The sequence below is a fragment of the Primulina huaijiensis genome, chromosome 3, assembly GCF_012295235.1.
Source record: "Primulina huaijiensis isolate GDHJ02 chromosome 3, ASM1229523v2, whole genome shotgun sequence".
In the NCBI taxonomy this organism is placed as follows: Eukaryota; Viridiplantae; Streptophyta; class Magnoliopsida; order Lamiales; family Gesneriaceae; genus Primulina; species Primulina huaijiensis.
The window spans coordinates 26,526,531-26,548,481 of record NC_133308.1 but is presented as its reverse complement, the minus strand read 5'-3'; the positions used below and the strand labels follow the sequence as shown (position 1 = coordinate 26,548,481).

The 21,951-nt window shown below is 34.7% G+C and overlaps 3 protein-coding genes across 5 annotated transcripts; all 3 read right to left on the bottom strand.

Annotated features, from left to right (window-relative positions):
* Window positions 1-115: 115 nt before the first annotated feature.
* On the bottom strand, window positions 116-9,124 carry LOC140974162 (DNA repair protein RAD4). 3 transcript variants are annotated; one of them, XM_073437451.1, is made up of 14 exons: window positions 8,984-9,124; window positions 8,705-8,758; window positions 8,491-8,603; window positions 7,421-7,699; window positions 7,223-7,315; window positions 5,539-5,631; window positions 5,348-5,449; window positions 4,534-4,583; window positions 3,334-4,095; window positions 2,404-2,749; window positions 2,108-2,302; window positions 1,863-2,015; window positions 882-1,091; window positions 116-661 (listed from the first exon to the last, which is right to left on the bottom strand). In XM_073437451.1, the coding sequence occupies exons 1-14, from the start codon at window positions 9,021-9,023 to the stop codon at window positions 290-292; spliced, it is 2,862 nt and encodes a 953-aa protein (XP_073293552.1). In that variant the 5' UTR covers window positions 9,024-9,124; the 3' UTR covers window positions 116-289. The 3 variants fall into 3 exon arrangements, with proteins under 3 accessions (XP_073293552.1, XP_073293553.1, XP_073293554.1); XM_073437452.1 differs by having other exon boundaries at window positions 7,421-7,696; XM_073437453.1 differs by having other exon boundaries at window positions 7,421-7,681.
* A 300-nt stretch (window positions 9,125-9,424) lies between these two features.
* Window positions 9,425-14,891, bottom strand: LOC140974161 (uncharacterized). The gene is made up of 5 exons (XM_073437449.1): window positions 13,660-14,891; window positions 11,433-11,491; window positions 11,193-11,321; window positions 10,518-10,653; window positions 9,425-9,897 (listed from the first exon to the last, which is right to left on the bottom strand). Exons 1-5 carry the CDS (start codon window positions 14,356-14,358, stop codon window positions 9,559-9,561), a joined length of 1,362 nt encoding a protein of 453 aa, XP_073293550.1. The 5' UTR covers window positions 14,359-14,891; the 3' UTR covers window positions 9,425-9,558.
* Window positions 14,892-15,388: 497 nt separating this feature from the next.
* LOC140972326 (putative mannan endo-1,4-beta-mannosidase 9) lies at window positions 15,389-17,099 on the bottom strand. The gene is made up of 5 exons (XM_073434768.1): window positions 16,764-17,099; window positions 16,482-16,676; window positions 16,276-16,398; window positions 15,982-16,184; window positions 15,389-15,893 (listed from the first exon to the last, which is right to left on the bottom strand). Exons 1-5 carry the CDS (start codon window positions 17,082-17,084, stop codon window positions 15,536-15,538), a joined length of 1,200 nt encoding a protein of 399 aa, XP_073290869.1. The 5' UTR covers window positions 17,085-17,099; the 3' UTR covers window positions 15,389-15,535.
* Window positions 17,100-21,951: the final 4,852 nt, after the last annotated feature.

Genomic DNA, 21,951 nt, shown 5'->3' with positions numbered 1-21,951 from the left:
CCCACCCGGCCCGACCCCCCATCAAACGTTGGCGATGTGTGAAAACTCGGACCCAACTCAAGCCATGGTTTGTTACGGCTTAAGCGAGTCAGGATTATTATGGGATAATTTGAGATAATTTACAACATATAGGCACAACCTTGGTTCAAAAATTACATGGGAACATAACCAAAGTATTGGTTCTGCACAGATTGAGCAACTAACAACACAAGCATCTCTTACAACTATGATAATACAAGAATTATACATAGGAGTAGAGCTCTACAGAATTATACATAGGAGCAGGGCTCTACAATTCCTCGAACTGAATTGAGAATCCACAACGGCATCGCTTCACTCTTGTCGAGCCATCTTCATTGAATGCCTGCTCGTCTAAAGTAAATTCATGTTCGTGGTCATGGTTTCCGGGTGATTTCATTTCTTGCTCCTGGCATCTTGGAGAATCATCGCTTTTCTCAGTACTGACAGCTAATTTATGATACTTAACACCAGGTGCTGGGACGTCAAAAGAGGCTTGTGATGCTGATCCTTCCCCGTAGCTGTTGTTCAATCTCTGCCGAATGACTATGGAAGAAAGAAGCTGGTACCACCTTGAAAGTGCCCGTACCTCGTCCTGTTTTCTCTCTTCAGCCTTCCTTCTATCTTCCTCCTCTGCATATGCCTAACAAATATAATGATCATCAAACACAGCAAAGAATGAAATTATTCGTTCGGGTGGAATTGTTTTACCAAGGTGGCAACTGGACAACAATGATGACTAAATGACTTTATCAAACAAACATATATTAAGGTTTCAAGATTCCATGACATACCGAAATATAAATATTTGTCAAGGAATATTCAGTAACACAACAATCGAAATTTGATAGTTTGTTATTTACCTCTAGAATGGAATCATTAAATTCTTCACAAACAACAATACCCTCAAAGATGGGAAAGGATCGATCATTTCTGTATTCAAATCCAACCATAGCAGGGGCAAAATCGATACCGAGCCTTTTCGCAACAGGTTGTATCCTTGGAAAAGGCAAGTGGACTGTACCTGGTGGAAGGCATTTCTCAGACCACACCTCCACTTGACCGCGTTCATTCTACAAAGTAGAATATAGAAATCAGCAGTTCATAAATGCAAAATAAGTGCAAAATTTTTATCGTCGTATAATCTAGGATAAGGCTATGATGTACTAGATCTCCCGACAAAACAAAAGGTGAATTACAATGATGTCTCTCAATATCACGATGCAGCGTAGCAAGAACAAAAAACTAACACTAAGATATAATCTAAACTTCGTAGAAACATATTTAGCAGATAAGCTTTAACAATGTATTAAACTTCCCGGTTCTGTAAACATGTTTTTCACTTTGGTTACAGCAAATCGCATCATGCATAAAATTTTTTTGAAGATAAATATTTGTTAGAGCATATATAGGACAATTCTAAATACTCAAGTTTCACTCCCAATTCAGCTGACTTCGATACATGGCACTAACATATTTAAAAATAGGTCTTTGGCACGTCAAATTATAGGTGCTAAATAGATTCAGAGTTTGCTTAAAGTTACCAATTCCTGATAGGCTGCTAAAAACAGGGTTAATGTAACCATGTGCCCCTGCCAACCAAACAAGATTCAGCTGACATCACCTGGAATTCGACTTCATATAAAAAATGAGTGCTAATATCCTCACTGAAAGAAAACTATTTCCTGTGTACCAAATGGAATTCCTAAACAATCACTCAGAATGTGGTTCGGAGAATATAAAACATAGGGAATCTAATATTATGTTTTTCATTCACAATTAATAAAGCATGCGTCAATGATCTAATCCTCTAAACTCATCACAGTATAAAAAAATAGATCTACCTTAGGAACAATCCCATTAACTGGATGAGGAAGCAACAAAGGTTCAGTTTGCCACTTCCCATATAGATCAATATTCTTTTCATTGTTGGCATAAGTATGTTCAATGTCTTCCGCCACTTCCTTTTTATGTTGCTTCATAGAGCGCTTCAGAACCTGAAATAATATAGCACTTACTTACACATACTCATAAAAGCTAATCAAACTAGGTGAATCGACCAAATATAAATTCCAGTACAATATCAGACCTTAGCAGGAAGTTCATCAGCTTTGACTTGCAACCCCTCACGCAACCACATCTGTCTTGTATGAAGTATTTGGACACAAGTGCGTGGATATACAGCATGCCCGGAACAAAAGCCCAACACAAGTCCCTTGGGATAAATTATCTGATATTTCTTAAGCCATCTTTCAATCGCATATAAATGATGATTTTTGTAAGCCTGATAAAATAAATTACAGGAAATAAAAACTATGTTAGCCGCTATTTCTAATAGTTGTAAGAAAAACACTTGGATTATATACATATGGTGTCTTGTCATACAAGTTGATTGGTGGGAAGTGGTTCAGTTAGTGCTCTAGTTGCTAATTCCATATCTTCAAGAGAGCTCAAAGTAGCATCAAACGAGGCTTCTATACAGGAATCAACAGCCTTCTTCTCACCAAATTCTTCAGACGCTCCATCTAAATCTTTAGCATTTAGAACGCATCCATTATTTGGATTTGCTAATACAGATGGTTCAACCTTCTCATCACCTAAAGCTTTCTGACCAAAATTGACAGTGCCACCAGTTTCACCTGACTCCGACTCCTTCAATCGTGACAACACAGAATCCCACCAGGTCAAATTGATCCTTTGTGATGCTACCTTGTACCATTGAGTACAATATCTGAAATGATAATCTTCGTGAAAAATGGAATTTATTCTATGAGGGATTATTAGATGAATAAAATAAAGTTCCTCTAGCAAGGGATCCTAAAAGACGAGAAGCCTTCAACTTACATAGCACCTAAACAATAGACAACCTAGTAAGACAGGGTGCATCCGCATAATACCTATGTAAATCAGAATCTACGGACATTAACAATTAACATGTAACTATTTCCTACTAACTGATTATAATATATCTTAATACACATATTTTTAAGCATAACTTTTAGTATCTATTTTATAATCCACACATGAATTCATATTATACTTAATTACTGTATCTGAAACTATGATATTGATATCAGATAGAGGCTTTGGAGTAACCACTTGGTCCAATCATTGTTATGGTAGCTTTTCTTCAAAATATCATACTTTAAAATTTTGCTGCTATGCAACCACGCTATCACTGGCCGACTTCATGCTCCACATAAAGTAAGCAGAATCAATACACATTCATACAGAGTAATAGTTTACTACTTTAAGAGGAGAAAACCTAGTGGTCAAGATATAGCTCAACAATCAAACACTTCGAAGGTTTTTAACCTGCGTGTCACGTCTTTAGCCCCATTTCCAGAAAAAGCAACAACGTATCTCAATGATGTTTTGCACGCAGCAGCTGCAGCTTCTACTTTACTCTCTCCATCAACAATTGCATTTACAACATCAACATGCACCCATTTTCCAGTCAAATTATCTCCAGCACAAAATACCTCGGCCCAATAAATGGGAGCTCCCACCTTTCTGGATCCAATAGCTGTAGATATTCCGTGTGAGGAAGTTTGAGATTCTTCTAGTTTGATTTTCTTCATTCTTCTATATGGTGGAGAATGAGTTGAAGAAGTGCTTGGTGATTCCAACACAGTAGATGTCATGCTGTGTTTAGAACTTTCAACAGCAGTGGCTGAGAGTGCCATCTCCAACTGCATTTGAAATTCTAGATCTCCTTTTCTCTTCAATCCCTCAACCTGAACATCGCGTGATTCAGAAGCATTATATGAGTTTTTGTAGACTAATTCATCCAACATTTTTTCTTTTGGTTTACTAGTGATTCGAGAAACTTGGGATTTGGTTATGTGCTTTTTGGACTTTTCTGTCTCAGATATGTTGGTGCTTTTTGCATCAGTCTGACCACTCTCCTTGACATCTGATAAGGATTTGAGAGAGAGAGTAGATGAACAGCTTGGTCCACCCACCATTGGTGTTGAGGAATTAAAAATATTCTTCTGTCCCTTGCTTAATTCAGCAGCAAATTTCCATTTGTCTGCATCCGGCTTCAAGGATATCACATCTAAAATGGAGACAAACCTGAAAAAAACAAGAAGTTTAATGCTCAAGAGTTTGAAAACGAAGATTTACATAAGATTAAAGACTAAAGGTCATCAAAAGGATCATATGGGGACCCAAAGATTATAGCACAAATGAAACAAATATTAAGAAAAATTTAGAGCCCGATCTTGCTCGAACATTTTATTGTATTCTGCTCATATCTTTACTTCAGGAATGAAAAATCACACCCGCCTCTGTGAGTATACAGGCGAACAATTGTATTAGCTAGAGCTAAAGTTAACAAGAATTTTGGACTTATTAGAGGCCAAAATTATGCATGCACACCAGTTGTACATCGCATGCACAAAGACATGGAATAAACATAATAAAAACCTCATAATTACACCTAACAAGAAAAGGAGGCCAGTAACAAACTAAAAGTAGCATCAGACATCCAGTGATGAAAAAATTGCATACCGAGTCGTCAGATTTAGAGCCCTGAATAAGGCTACACATAAAGCCACAACCTGCAACAGAAGTAATAAAGTGACTGTCAAAGTCAATATTTAATATCGTTTCACTCAATAGCAAGCATTAAAAAAAACATAAATCCAACCCTAAAATTTAGGATAAAAGTATGATAAAAAACAATATGAGCATCAAACAGAAAGTAAAAATACTAATCTCGGAACTTCAGGAGGGATAATCAATTACGTCAATGGTTCTACAAAAAAGAGCATTGTATCCTATGTTCTTTTACCACATCCTATATATCCATAGGACTCGCAAATTGCATAACATTACTATACAGTACACTCAAAAATTTGCAACTAAGGTCAATATTAACGCATAACAAATATTCTAGATTTAGTCAGAATTTACAGATTCATCCAAAATTTTATGATAAACACGATATGGAAACTTTTCTCCAGAATTTCTGTTTTTTCTATTTTACTGATTCAGCTAAAAGCTATAGCACACCTTGGGTGCATAATTTGGTCCCTGGTGTATGGTCACATGAAGTTCCCTAATGAACTCAAATTCAAGCTGCCAGAGTTAAAAAAACACAATTCACATTGCATGAAGTTCTGAAAGCTAGAAAATCGATTTTGGAAGATCTCTGGCAGATACATTGTAAATGACTTTAATGAGGAACTCATTAAAATTTGTCATCACATTCTACATAGACCTACAGAATTGCTAACTCAATACTGAGTTTCTTCAAGTAGCGTGCCTATAGCCAGAGAGAGAGATATTACATAACATCTAAATAGAAAGAGTAGAAGCATACCGCTTCTGGAGTACCCTCTCGAGTTTCCAAAGTAGATGCTAATGCGCAATGACATGTCTTTTCAGCTAAACTTGGACTACATACACTGAAGTTATTGTGGAACTGACAACAAGCAGAGAAAACAGAAAAGTACTATAAAGTCCTACAAACGGGAAAAAAACAAACATGTGCTAGAAAGCTCATAGTCATACCCAATTGACAAGTGGACACAGATGACTAGCTGTAAGTTTTGGAGACTCTGCTATCTTCAGCAAGTGAGTTGGCAGAAGAGAAAGTAGAGAAGCCTGCAATGGTCGAGGTCTTCTTAGTCAAAACAACAGCAAATTAGTTCATGAAGACAAACATTGTATGTATGCATAAAAATATGAAATTAAAATACTGATAAAATGATTATTTTATATTTTTGTTCAAGTTACATTTGAAAACAGAAGATTTACTTGCAAGTTCGTTGAGTAAAAAAATACTTCCTAATAAAACTGTAATTTTTAAAATAGAATAGTATTTGGTTATCAATCATTCAGCATATTAAGCATTTTTCAAATTATTTCACGTCCTTTTAATTTTAATTGAATTTAAATTATTCATGAAAGTTTGCACTTCAAATTCAAAACGTAGCTTTTATGAATTTCTTTTCATCTTTATAAATAAATAGAAATAAACGTGTGAAATATGGCTGATTCCGATACATGCTTCATATCCTTTTTTTACACAAATCTGAGGTTCATGTGAAACTGGCAGTGTATAAATTTGGAGCTCAAAATGAAAATTAATGGTCAATTTGCGAAATTAACCTTCATAGGGTCTTTTAAAATTAAGATTGAGGTTAGCTTTGGAAGTACATATTTAGAGTCTAAATATGTAAATATTATGTATTCTCTCCTGAAATATATAGGGAAATGTTATATTTTATCTCATTGTGGAAAAAAGAGGGAAACAGAGAAATCAAGAAAAGAATAGGCAGAGAAGGACTATGAGAATTAAAATATATGATACAGAATTTACATTGCATTCATGAAAAATCATTCGTGAAATTTCAATCTCGTCCAAAGGAAGAAAATTAATAGTGGCGTTCGATTATCAATTTTTTAGCACAATACCATATTCCAATATAATTAACCATTTAAACCATTGAAAGTAAATATGGAAACAAATATTCTTTCCATCCAAAAAAGGTATAATTAATCTACAGCAACTCAATTATGGCCATGGCATGTTTTGGCCCAGGCCTTAGTTAAAGGCTCCAGGCAGCCAATATTTTGCGGTTTTGGGGATACAAAACTCTTCCAATTTATTTGCCAATACCACTGGAAAAATAAGTGACGTGAAGAATGGCATGCATCCTCAAATATGTGGTTTTACAATGTACTTTAAAAAAAAAAAAAGAAAGAAAGAAAACTCGGAACTTGATTTCCAGATGGTAAATAGCATCAGAAATCATAGCACACATGAGGATATTTCTGTTCTTAGATTAATTCTATGAAATAAATGGAAGCATAAATGCAGAGGATTCAAATACTAATACAATGGGTTAAAACAGCCAGGAGTTCTTCGAAAAAATTAAAGAGACTGTAACTGATCTTTCAACAGTTCATACAACCATGTATTAAGTCCTTTGAGCTCAACATTATATTGAATTTATCCTCCATTAATCGCTTATCCATTAAGTGGACAAACAATACTATGGTCAATGCCACAACCACATACTTCTTTGACACTTGATAGACCGCATTCACAGAACTGCTCAGCTTGAATGGACAATGGTATAAGTTGAACATAGAAATAATTCATATAATAGTAAATATACATCCTGGCCATAAAGATGTGCATCAAAGATGCCACCGAAAAAAAACACAGAGAGGGTGAAAAGATAATGACCTGGATTAGAGGATCATTGCAAGCACCGTCAATCAACCTTCCCCTTCCTAACAGGCAAAGCAAATGACACTTGTGGACAATCTCAGCCACTTCCTGAAATCAAACAAGATTAGATATAAAAATGCAGGAAGTAAATGAGTCCACCTTTTAAAGACAATGTTCATGACTTCATGCTTATATTCGAATTGTATACACTACCTTCTCTTCTGAAGTGGCTCTTCGCACAGACTTCCGCTTAGCCAAGCCAGGTGAAACATCAAACTCAACTGAAACTCCACTGACTAAATCTTCTTGATATTCTTTTGATGAAGATAATGTAGGAATGGAACCATCTTCCCAGTCAGAATCTTCATATTCCTCATCGAGATTATAATATTGTTCGATTGCATCTCCTCCACAAGAATCAGTGTCTGCTGTATCCTTTCCTCCTGTTTTATCCAATAATTCTTTGTTGTTCTCCTTTAATTGTATTCCCTGCTAAAGATGGTATCAAAATTTTGTAGAGACATTGCCAAATTGAATTAGCTAAAAGATGAGATGTAAGAATGCCCATCTTCACTCGGCATATCCCATCGATCTCATACACACTAGACCGTAGGAAGTAATTATCACACATACATTAAATTAAAATATTAAATCTTCAGCAATTGTTCATAATATTCAAAATCTAAAATCATTTGCTTTTTTCCAATTCCAATTCCTTCATATGTAGTATTATATTTCAAGATTCAGTATTTGATTACACACAAAATCTGGTGGGTTGGTATTCATAAGTATCATAGTTAATGACAGCAACATATTACATATGCTCCTTTATAAAATCCCAGTAAGATGAAGATATATAGTCAACACTCAACAGTCTTCTCTGTGTTTTGTGCGGGTGCTAAATGTTTAAGAAGTAGGAAGTAAACCACTATAATCTATCACTATTTATTAAGCGGGATGTCCGTTTATAAACTTATTTGGTGTATTAGATAAAAGCACAACCCAAACAACAGTCAAATAAAAATAATTCAACTCCACTAATGAAAAGTAATTCAACTTTTTGTCTATCAAATTGAAAAAAGAAAAAAAAATGAAATTTCTCCTGTCATTTCTTCTATCATGCATTCCTTCATCTTTCTATGTTTTTACTTGATAAACCGACAAACATTATTGTCATTTTTTAAGGGGAGAGGGGGGGAACAAGAAACATGCGCCTCACTATCACTAGTTGTGAGTAACAGACAAATACCATCGCCAAAAAACCAAAACAGTAGCAAATATACCTCAGCTGCAGATTCACAGAGCCGCAAATAAACATCATCTTCTTTGTTAGACCCTTTTTTAACTCTTCTTAAAAGTTTTGTCACCGCGTCTCCAGATATATCCAAAAGAGTCTCTGAAATACCATTTAAAATTCCCAGTTATAAATCAAACGTAATGCATAACAAAAACTCCTCTAAATTCAGTCTTATAGTAAAATGGGCATAATAAACTCACTTTTATCATCAGCGATATCTGATAAAAGACGGGTTTTCTTTGCTCCTTCCTCACCTAGCAACACAGAAAACGCTATTAAGCTCCACCGTTCAGAAATTGTAGACTCTAAGCCGCAATTAGGCTCTCAAAACACACACAGAGAGAGAGAGGTACATATTCCACTGAAAATCCTGAAATGGATTTCTAAAAGCCTTTGTGAGAACAATCGGACATCAAAAGATCGATTTTCCAAAAACAAAACAAATAGTGTGCGCTTGGGAGTGGAATTCGTGGACGTACCCGTCGATTGTGGTTGCTTGGATTGGCTTCTGGTTCTCATTCTCGTTGAAACGCGCGCGCCCCTACTACGTGTGTAGGAGTAGGAACTGAGCCGAGAGAAGGTGTCGCTTTTGTACTCAATTTGGCGGTTGAGGAACGAAGAGTCCCCGGTAAGCTGATGGAGTGCCACGCGCGGTGGGCCGTGACTGAGGCCCAAATTTTTTGATGGCCCGATTCAGTGGCCCAAATTTGTGGAAGTTTCTTCAATGAAAACACAAGACTTGAGTCGTGTGTCAATTTGTAGCATTATCCATGACACCGTGGAGGATGTGAGGAAATAAGTGTAGACTAATTTTTTTTTGGGGAAAAAATAATAAATCGTTTTCGTATCATTACAACACTCGGCACACAAATTTACAGCGGAACAAAAAATCACAGCTTGATGTCTCGTCCAAACAGGTGTACAACAAAACATGGTAAGAAAACAAACCACGTTCTCGTGTCATGTTCAATTATCATCGAGTTCGTACATGTTTTCAAAGAATAATACAAAAAATTTACAAGAAGGCTAGTTTTGAAGCAAAATTTTCGCCTTTTTATGAACCAGTGGCGTTTTCAACGACCGGGTCAGAGGCCCCTTGTTTCAATATCAAATCCCCTGACTCGGTCTTCTTGAAAAGCTTCTTCACTAAATAATTCCAATTGGTCCTAGCATCCGTATGTTCTGTTTTTGAAGAATTTCCGGAGTCATCTGGAGATCCATTTTCAGTATTTCCCCAAGTTTCTTCTTCTGCAGACGCAACAGCATGAGGTATATTCAAACTGACGGCTCTCTCCAATGCGTCCTTGTGTTCTTTCTCTCGAGTCTCCTTCCTGTCAAGTTTTTGTACCTTTGGTGGAGTCGTTATGGTCTCCGTACTAAGGTCTTTTAAATTCTGCATAACATTTGATGGAATATATAAAAACAATTTCTTTGAGTGTCTGATATCTAACTAGTAGATACAACCAGTTACAAAGCAATTCGTACAGAATTTTGTAGCCACTTTTTCAAGTAGATAAAAGGGTAAATATGTACTTGTTTAGACTTGAGGATTCATAATCATTCACAATCTAACTGCTAGTACGATTTCAGAAAACGACTGCATCAGATTGCTAGACATGTGACAATATATGATTAATTAAGAACTTGCCATTATGTTTAGAGGTTTGACCTAGTTTAGAACCACGATAACCTGATGGGGGACTAACAAACTAGATTTACTGGAAAAGCATCTTTACTATATATTATAATTAAAAAAACTTTGTTATGTATTTCTTGCAAGTGCTAAATACTTCTCTGTTTTTTTCTGGAGGACAGTGAAAAGCTCGGAGGGTAGAATAACTTTATTGTTATCTCTAGGATCGGAAACTACAAAAGACTAAAGCCCGTAAACCAAATGAAAGTAAATCATTGGACTTGATTTTCAAATTCTCCAGGATTAAGATACCAAGTTTGCTAAGCTAGAGAAAAACTGAACGGTAAAAATGAGCTATGATACTACTGGCTTATGCTTACCACAAGAGCTTTTTCAGACTCTCGTTCGATCCAAATAATACCATGATCAGAGGTAGCATTGCATGACAAAACAATATGTTCAAATCTTCCATCAACAGGAATTGCAGTTCTAACCTCTGGGGGATACCTTCCACATCTGCAAGTACCCAGTAGTGAAATAAATCTTAAAATTTTTTTTTCTCGTCATAATTGCAAGCATATAGAATTCTTTACACTACATTAAAGCACAAGGCTTACAAGCACCACGTCAGTAGTATTCCCATTGTATAGAAAAAAATAGTTATTGGAAATTGTGAAGATAGCTACTTGCATGAGGTTGGTGTTTGGTACCTCTGCTAATTATGAAAAAAGCAGTATTCAGTACATTTATATATTGTTAGGAATTTGGCAGCAATAGAGTTGCGGCAGCAATAGAGTTGCGGCAGCAGCACAAGAATTTAAGTAATGTCTCAATTGTGCAATATTCTCAAGTATCGACAACACCAAATATCAAGACACTCGTTACCAAGTTCTGTGTGTGTGGCAATGACAAGAAGTGTGAACATGGCTACATGACACTGACGCATACATTAGGTGTGGTCTTCAGGGATGCAGACAATGAAATACTAAGGATCCAACAATGATAAAAAAATTTCCTTTTACAAGATTCGGTATACTAATTTTGGTGCAATTTACCTGCAAAACTTCCTTTCCACGATGTGATATATCCGACCAGGGGCATATAGTCGTCTTGGATCTCTGAGCTTTCTACCTTCAGGAATGAATGTATCCCTCAGACAGATGAGAAACATTAAACAGGGCAAACTGTCCAAAGCAAAAAGACCTGGTTTAAATGATGATAAAATTCACTCCTTTCAGAGGCAAAGAATAAAAAGAATTCGATGTTTTCGAGCAATATTACTTATAACTACTGACCAAAAGACGGATTTGAAAATGTCTTCCAGTGGAGTGGGTGTTCTGGGCAAGAAATCATCCTGAAGAATATCAAGTGAAAAGAGAATAATTAGTTTAAGAAGAACTAGTGGTTTCAACCAATGAAATGAGATGCAATACAATACAGAATCATTTACTTCTTCGTAAGAGAGCTTCACCTAAAATGCAAAAAGAACTCTCCTCCGCAGGAAAAATGAGAATAAAATTGGCCTTGGTTGGTTTCATTTCCCCAACACATTTTCCATCGAAAAAAATAAAACCAAACATTACCGTCTAATTTTATTTCTCTTTCCCTAAAACACGTTCGCTCACATCACCCAACAGAATTATTAATTTTGATCCAAGTTTTCACTATCAAATACCTGGTGAATATATTGCATTCTAATCCAAAACATGTTATTTCAAAATTTTAAATAATTTTCTCTTATGACATGACATCAATACCAACAGTTTCTACTGTGATTTGATATATGTACTAAAAACTTTATAAACATATATACCATACTTCCCCAATACAATTTCCCTAAAATGTCTCCAGAACAACCAAATGAAACCACAAAGCCCATTATGTGTATTTTTCTGAATCATGGTTCTAATTTTACGAGTAAAAACTGGATTGACATGCCTAGCATACATACAAATTATAAATAATTTTCTTTTATGATATGGCATCGATATCAGACAAGTTGACATGATTTGATATCTACCATAACACTATAAACATGCACCTAACTCTGCAAAACCATTTCCCTAAAACTAAACTGAAACCAAAAAAAGTCCATTATGTCTTTTTTCTGAATCATGGTTCTCGTTTTATGAGTAAAAACTTTATTTGACATGGAAGACATCCAAGTAATTTTTCCATAGTACGAATCAGATATTAACTTCATTTGAAAAAAAATTCTAGATCAAAAATTTTCAGCACATTTTAGTACCCCGCACCCCCATGGTTATCCCATATTCTTCTCTAGGTCCTAAAATAATCCATCATAGTGGGCAAAACAACCAAAGATTTAATCGATCCAATTCTGATCCACCCTAACCCAACCTGGAAACAATGGTCTCATGATAGTTCTTTAATCAAGGTCAAGGGAATGAAAGTCAAGGCTCTTTTGTTCAGCTTGATCCACCCACATAACAAGAAAAACTCAACAAAAGTAGGAATAGCAATTACTCACTGATTTGAGGTATACTGATGACTACTCAATTTTTCTTATCAACACTGAATGTCAATTTCGAAGATTCATAAAATATAGCCAAAAGAATTCTTGAAGGAGTAGGACCTATATGCTGATTTCATTCAGGTGAGTTTTAACCTCAAAATGGAGTGAAGAGGCAGAGATAACACTGGGGCATGTTTTGCCACCTATCAGGTTAACCAATACCAAGGCACATGTAGAACATTTTATTAATTTCAATAATGCAGCCTAGTGGTCTTGTTCCTGTTTCAAACAACATGAGATTAATTTTTAACGGAGTAAGATGAATGTCACATACAATAATTATGATTATGATCTTTTCCTTCTTAACACACTCTAAAAAACATGTGTACAAAAATCTGTGACAATAGCTAAAACCTAAACAAGTTCCTCCTTCACATTTTGAGATTATTGATATACAATGATGCTGATGCCGATGCAATATTCATCTATTCCCAAGGAGAGAATGGTTTTTCATGAGCTGGAGCACCTCTCCGTTTCTATCGATTACCTCAAAGTGATTCGAACAGAAATTAATGAATTGGCAGGATCTTAAAAGTGACAAAGCAATGTGATTTTAGGCTACTAAATAATTTCTTGAACTACTTTTATGCCTTGCCAATTGATCCAAGAAACCACATTTATGTGATTTAAGTAATTTATACTTCCACTAATCAAAAGTAATGTTCGCTCAATCATCCATACGTTCACGTTAGCTCGACTACAAATAGGTAAAGACTCTAATATCTTTTCCATTTCCATAAGGTTTACATAATAGTGTTGCAGCAAAGGTATCCACAACTTTATATAATAAAATAAAAAAAAATAGCTAGACATAGCGGTTTCATTTTCCAATAAAAAACAGAAGAATCTCATCGAAATGAATTAAAGATTGCAATTCTAAACAAAATAAATTTGCCAATATACAGCTGAAGGCAAAACAGTAAATCCCCTACAAACAAACCAATAATGACAGAAAATAATTGCCAGGGAACACCAAAACTACACACCTGAAGCACAACGGAGTATATAACATCAGCATACTTAACAGCCAGATTCAGCGACAAGCAACGAGCCGGTGCCACTGCGTAACACCTCAACAGACTCCTGGGAACTCCCCCTAATCGATTCCCATGGTTTGCCACAATCACAGTTAACAGCGTCGCAACTCCTGACCCCAACGAGTGCCCCGTAAAAATTATTTTGTACCCCCTTCCATTCTCCGTCCACAGTTTACTCAAAGTCACCGACTCAGCATCCAAAACCCATTTCGCTGATTTCAACAATCCGTGATGCACATATCCCCCATCGAACATCTGCATACCCAGCCGATTATCCAGCAGCATCCTGTAATCACCTTCTTTAGCCAAATTCAATCCGCGGATCGCAAGTACGATCTCTTGATTATCATGGTCGAGGTAAATCATGTAAGGAGGCGCGTGGCCAAGAGTTTGCTCGTATGTCACGCGCTTGACAACCCAGTCGGGGTTGAGGCGGTAGCCGCCTTGGGGGGCGTATTTGGGGCAGCGGAGGTCGGGTTCGTAGACAGCTAATATGACGCGGCAGACGCGCGGAATGGGCTCGAATTCCTCCGCGCTGGCAATGGTCCACGTAGCGCTGTCGTCCGCACCTATGTAGGTGCAGCGCTTCCACACCCACCGCATGCAGCCCAACATCACCACGCATTCCACCCCACAGCCCACCGACATTTCAGCAAGCAGATCAACCACAACTCAGAACTTGGAGTTGAGTGGAACTCTTGTTTCCTACGCTGGAGTAAAAGCTAAAAAAATGGTAACTTCACGTGGGAAGCCGATCAGAATCAGCAAAAAGCCTCACGTGGTGGGGCCTGTAATTACTTGTAAATATGGAAACTCTGGATAATCAGATATAGAAAACCCAGAAATGGGTTTATTCCAGCGCTCAATCTTGAGATACAAGATTCCTCCCCTTTCTCCTCACCTTTGTAATTATAGTAGTCATGCGTGTGATGCGCGTATTCCAAAAGAGTTGAATAAGTGAGGACGGAGAGACAAAGTGCTCGTTATATGTTCGAAGAATCGACCAGCTGGGAATGAGAGGCGACTTTTGACAATAATAATAATAAGTAATAAATAAATGAAAGAGACAGGTGGACATTGTTTCTCCATCCGCACTATGTAATTCTAGGCTCGTATGACCCCCCACTATACCAGGCACAACCAGTTAGGCTTCAACTTCTGGCCACCATAAACATAGCTTCTTTTTTTTTTAGTCTGGGTATAAATATTTTGTTATAATTAAGTTTCGAATTCTGAGATTTCTGAATCTTGAATTTGAGAACAGTCTCAAATTTAAGATTTTTATAAATGCCTTGTTGGTTTTCAAAATATGTTTTTCCACGTTTCTAAAAATTATTATTACTGTTTTTTAGTTGAGAAAATGTTTATAATAATTAAAACTTGAACCTGAGACGTTGTCTCAAATTTAAAACTTTGATATCGAATATGTTTAAAAGTCACTACCAAATTTATTATTACTTTTATTTAGGGGAGAATTTGTAAAATAACTTTAGTCAACTATTTATTTAAAAAAATGTCATATTCAAGACACTTGAGATTCAATATTGTTTTTGCTCCATACTTTGGTATGTATCAAAATATTAAATAGAGTACGTGACCAACCCCAAATAGTTTTGAATCTTGACTCTGAGCTGCGAGTTACATCGTCATCGTAAAAATAATAAAATTATAATAGGAGAATAAAAATCTCTTATTACTGCATGTGAACAGTTACATATAATTCTTGCCAAAAGGACAGTACATTTATTGTGCCCCATTACATTAATTATTCAGACATTAATTTTAAGTAGCATTCAGACAATGTCATAAACTTCAGTTTAACGTATTAATTTAAGAGAGAAGCGATACGAGCAGACTGCTGGTTAATAACAGCAGCAGTGGAAGGGCTTTGTTCCAGCACAACTTCGTATCCATCGCTCCAATTCTCCATTCCGTCGGCCATCACCTGCCAGAATAGAGCACCCACACAGGGCCCTCCGCTCCTAGCACAGCTATAAACACTGTTGAATATGGTCCCAAAGTACGAGTCCCGAGCCACGACACTGAAGCCTGATGATCTTGAGGACTTGCCGAACTCGGTCACCATAAGTGGCTTCCCCAAGACCGTTTTCGAGTCGAGGCTATGTGAGCCGATCCATTTCTCCACGAACTCGGTTTGGGCCTCGTCGTTTGCTCCTGGAACCCTGCAACATGTACAAAAATGTGCATTCGATCACGTGTAACTTGGATATCAAATATAAAGAAAATAAGTATATATATATATATATTTACCATTGATCAGGGTATAGATGAATGGTGGCAAAATCAACCCCCGGAACGCGGTTGTTGGATATGAAATCAGTGCCAACTTCATAACCTGGATTGAATTGCTTCTTGTCGGGCATCGACTCTCCGTAGAATCCTTCCATCCCAATTTCGACTAGATGGTTCTTGTCGATTGATTTAACTTGATTCGACATCTCCACAACCCAATCCTATCCAAATAAATATGTACATCTAACATTTATTTAAGATCAAATGAGAAACATTAACGAAATAAGTAGTAAATCGGCAGAAATGAGTAACTTGAATAGTTTTTCCGGAGAGGTCAGTTTGGCAACGAGGTTCGTTCATCAACTCCCATGCAAATATGGTGGGATCATCTTTATATGCAATCCCAGTTATGGAATTCACCCTTGTCAGCACAATCTGCAAACACCAACAAACTCATTATAAATTTTATTCAACTTAAATTGTGATTATAAAATAAATATGATAAAACGCATACGTACCTTGATGTGATTTTTATAGTAACCTTTAACAATATTATTGCTAAAGAAATCATCCTCGTTGTTCATGTACTGGCCACGATCTCTAGCCCACTGAACATATTGTTTCTTCCCTCCAAAACCTTCCCAATTATTCACTAAGCTTAGAATAAGATGAATACCATACTTATTCGCCTCCGAGATCACAAAATCCAATCCCTAAAATCATCGAATTAAATCGTGATAATACATACGACAACGAGACAAACATTAACATTACCATACTCTAACAAGACAGCAACGTACCTTAAACATATCCTCGTTGTATGAACCAGGGGATGACTGCAAAGACCGATATCCACCATCGCTAAAAGCCCAAGTTCTGGCTACGTTCATCCCATATTTCGAAGCCTGTCGAAAGGTATCAGTCACCTTCACCCGAGTGGATGGGTCTGCGGCCATGTACATTAGCCAATAAGAGTTGAAACCATTGAAATACAATGGCTTCTCATTCAAAACGAACTGGGTTCCCATTGTCTGGACAAAGTTTCCATTAGCCATGGCTTCACTATAACCCGATAAAATGATTGCTACCAAGAAAGAAATAATGAAACCCTCTACCCACATTCAAATTGAAGAACTTCTTTTTGTTTGTTTGGTGGTTTGATGCATGCAACAAAGAGGGGTATATATAGAAAGCTAATCGATTGGCAACACTCAATAGGCAGGATGGGAGAGGNTAACTATTTTACGATAGAATAAAGTGAAAAGTAGTTGAGGTTTTATACAATTGAGCAAGTAATAGCCCATATATACATGTACTCTAGTTCGATGGAATTTGAGATGCTTACATCCTTAAGAAAACAAATTACATTGACTACAAATCATTGATTGAATGGAAACAAATGTTTTTGCTTTTAAGTTTTAATAGTAAAATACGTTACTCCCCCGTCCTAATTGTGTAGGCTTCGTTTCTTTTTTCGCTTGTGCCAACGATATAGTTCAGTCTCTATATTTAATAGAATTTTTTTTTTTTTGCTTATATACTCATATTAATTAAATCTTGGAAAAAATACGATTATTTTTTCAATGAATTAAATAAAGATAAAATAGAAAGTTTACTTGTAAACTTTGAGAAATCAAGCAAGAGTACTATATATTCGATACGGATGGATGGAGTAATATAATTTTCATCATACAAAAACTCCTGTGAGACGGTCTCACAGTCAATTTTGTGAAACGAATATTTTGTATGGGTCATCCGCGAAAAAATATTATTTTTTATGTCAAATATATTAATTTTTATTGTAAATATGGACATGAGTGATCCGTCTCACGAATAAAGATCCTTAAGACCGACTTATGAAAGACATCCCATTTCCATCAATTCTATCCCTTGTTTGGTTTCAAGTTGATTGATGAATTCCCAACACTATGCAGTGAAACTTGTATAAAGACAGAAATAAGAGTTTGGTTGCATTAATTACACCTCGAAGCAAAATTAACCCACGAATATTAAATAAGATTACGAACAAATTTGGTGAATTATTCTCATTAGTTCAAGAATTAATTATCCTCTTTTGACTGAATTAAAAATTCATTAATTTCGAGTTAGATAGGCCGTTTTCTCAAATTTTGAAAGCAGTCTAACTTTAAATCATTAATTTTATTACAAGAAAATTCCGACTTCTGATTATAAGTTTTTTATTGTAAGTAAAAAATTTGTAGACGACTCTCAAAAAATATATATGGACATATATACATATATGGAGAGTGATATTTACACTCCAAAAAATGTTAGTAGGACTCCACTTTAATTTTTTAATTTAATGCTTGACGAGATTACACTTATACATCACTTTCCTTTTATTATAAAGTTTTCCTTCAACCCCCAAAAATTGAAAATCAATCATTATGTGTTTTAACAATCAAAGTTGACAAAAAATTCCAATTAATTTTATTATATAAACAAATATAACACAAAACTTTAAAACAATCTAAATGAAATAATTGTTTGTTTAACTTTAACAACCAAATTTATCATATTTTAAAAAATTAATCATAATTCTCATCATATAAATAAATATAATAATAGAATAACAAAAATAATTAATTTTTATTCTAATATTTCAAAATGTTTAATATATTATCCCATGTTTAGAAGGGGTGAACAAATTTTGGCTTTTTTTGTTTTTGTTTTGTTTTTTTTTACAAAATACCTAAAGTTATGGAGTGCAAAGAATTTTGATTTAGTTAAATATAGGTCAAAATTTTGTTAAAGCTTGTGATAACTTGTGAAAAATATATTATTTGAGATTAAATATAAGTATTTTATGTTATTTTATATTATTTAACAAAATATCTAATAATGAAAATATTTTTAAATTTAATAGTGTGTTTGTATCTATTTATGGACATTGATTATTTTATTTACAATATTTTGAGTAATTAAGGATAACAAACTTACTAAAAAGAAAAATCATCAAGGGTATAATTGTAACTCCAGGATCGAGCGTTTGTCGTTTACCAAAAGTTATGGTTGGTAGTAATGATGCAACTCTAATCTTTTAAACTATACAATATCTCAAGCACCATTGTTCGAACACTCTTCCAGCAGAGACAATTATTATACTCAACAATCTCCCTCCCAATAATTGCATTCCTTGAAGTTAATGGGAATCGAACCCGTGACCTTGGCTCTGATTCCAATTGTATGACTGAACGTTTGTCGCTTTATTAAAAGCTATAACTTGTGGTAACGGTGCAACTTAAATCTTTTAAATAATATAGTAATTCAAGTACCACGGTTCGATAGCTCTTCTCGCATAGACAATTATTGCACCCAATAATCATAAAAATAAATTGAAGTGTAAATACCATTCCCTACACACACACATATATAGTAGAAAATTGAATATGTTATCTGAGATGTGCTAAAGACCAATGATGTAATATGTAAACAACATAATGTAATTTCCCATTTCACTTGCACAAGAAAAGAAGAAATAACAATAAATTGTTTTCGGATGACGCCAAATATATATAGTTGCTCCATCCATCTTAAAAAAAATAATAAGGTTTCACAAAGTGANTATTTAATCACACATGATGAATAACACATGCATTGACATCAATGTCAGTCATGAACACGCATATATAGTTTTGAAAGTTGGATAATTGTTTTATTTGGTTTTTTTTTTTTTGGACATTTTAATAATTTTATCTTAGAAGATTGAGATAAATTAAATTTCATTGTGTATAATTTTGTAAAGATATACATTGTATCTTATCTCATGATATATTTGCGTAACATGCATACATTTCATTGTTATATCTTGAGATTTAATGTTAATTCTTTTGATTATTGTATCTCAGATATTGGGAAATGATATATGTGTTTGTTTATGTAAGATCGATAAACATGTATTGGAAAGATGTTTAGTTTCGTGTTGTAAATTTTCTAAAATCTATATGTAATAATGATGAGATGAATGTGATATTTGTTTAACTTTCTGAGTAGATTTCATGCAGATATAGGTTTGACAATACATATATTATGACGTCGAAGCATCAGTTGAAGTGTGAGACTTTTGGAGAGAAAAACGCCTTACTGTTCATTATGTGTCAAGACTACTGTTGTAACAAGGCTTTGTCAGTACCACTATATCATTCTGATTTTGAAAGTTTCAATTGTAAATGATGTACACACACTCAAAGCTTCGTGATTCATTCATCGAGAGAGGAATGTAATGTTCTCAGAAGATAACAATCCGTAGTTTCGAAAGAAATTCGAGTTGACGGATATTGAAAACGAATAGTGTTCGCCAATGAATTTTTTAGTCATAGAGGATTCATTAGAAAGATGAAGTATTTCATTTGAAAAAATCCTTGTATGATAATAATAATTTATGCTTAGTAGATTCACTTTATTGTTGGGCGTGACCATGTGAATGTAGGTATATAGGTTGGACCAAACCATGTTAAAATCATGGTGTTTCCATGTTCACTCACTTAATAAACAACGATAAATAACAAGTCGTTAATACTGCAAGAAAATACAATTTTCACAAACTGACATCTTCAAAATTCTATTACTGGCTGCATTACACGTCCTAATAGACGTCGTACTGAATCTCGATCTATACATACCTTAAATCGCATCTAAATGACTCAAAATAAATCCTATGAAACTCCATAATAAAGCCACATGTTTGCTTTTATTTATTTTTTTAATTATGCATTTATATGTTAATTTTAAACGTTTACTTCGAAACTTTATAATGATGCCCAAAAGAATTTTCTCAAGTTTTAGGGGAGATGTGTTTGAAATAGACTCCATTGAAAATGCTAGGGAACGATATTACTTATTTTTACGATTTTGATTAAGAATTTATAGATTTAAAGGGTGTCAAGTTTTAGAATTTTATTTCAAGTCCTAGCCAATTTAACTGTTGATGCCTTTTTTTTATTACTTTCAGCCTTTATTTAAAATTTCTCATTTAAAAAAATGTAATATTGGTTCGAGTTAATTGAATCTATTGAATATATTCAAAATTCGAGTAGATACTGAATGAAATAAAAATGTAATAATAATCAATGACGTATACCTCGTACCAAACGATATCTATAGAGCGCAAAAGTTTCCGAAATGGAAATTTCAGGAGACAAACTAATAAGGCGCCAGTTAACCACCCCAAAATTTTTATACATTTAAGTCCGATGGCTTCATTTCTTTCATTCTGTCTGCATTAATTAGCCCAATTGTTACGGGAAACTTTTGGCTAAAACCCATTTCCTGTATCCTTTTATAGTCCAGGGTTTTGTGTCTTATTACTTTAATTTTTTTCTTGGTTTTTGAGCAACTTATTATTTGGAGCATGTTTCATTTGACGCAATCTTACGTATTTATATTTGTTAGATAAATCGATTTAGTTTATATTTTGAGTGAAAAATAATATTTTAATTTTAAAAATTAATATTTTCTCATGTATCAGGTTGGATAGAAGACTTTTCTCACAAAAATGATCAATGAGATGTTTTCATATAACTTTTTGTACATATTTGATTAATCTTAGTATGTTTTGCAAGGTCGGCGAATTCAAGCTGTCTACTTCATTCATAAAAAAATATTTATGAAACTTTATTGAAATAATCATTTTGAGTTACTGTACTAATTTAATCAAAATATTGTCTATTATAATATATTACACACATTATTTTTTTATGAATTTAAATAAAAGATTTATGATTTATGTTAGCCCACCCAAGCGAAAGAATTCTGGTTTCGCATAGGATATTAAGGGTGCGAAAAAATACCGAATTTTTGACATACCGAGATTACTGTACCGAAAAAATGCCGAATTTACCGAATTTTCGGTATACCGAAAATTTCTGTACGGTACGGTAACAATACGGAATTTTTCGGTACGGTAACGGTATGTAATTTGAAAATTTCAGTATATACCGGAATACCGAAAAATATACAAAAATTTTA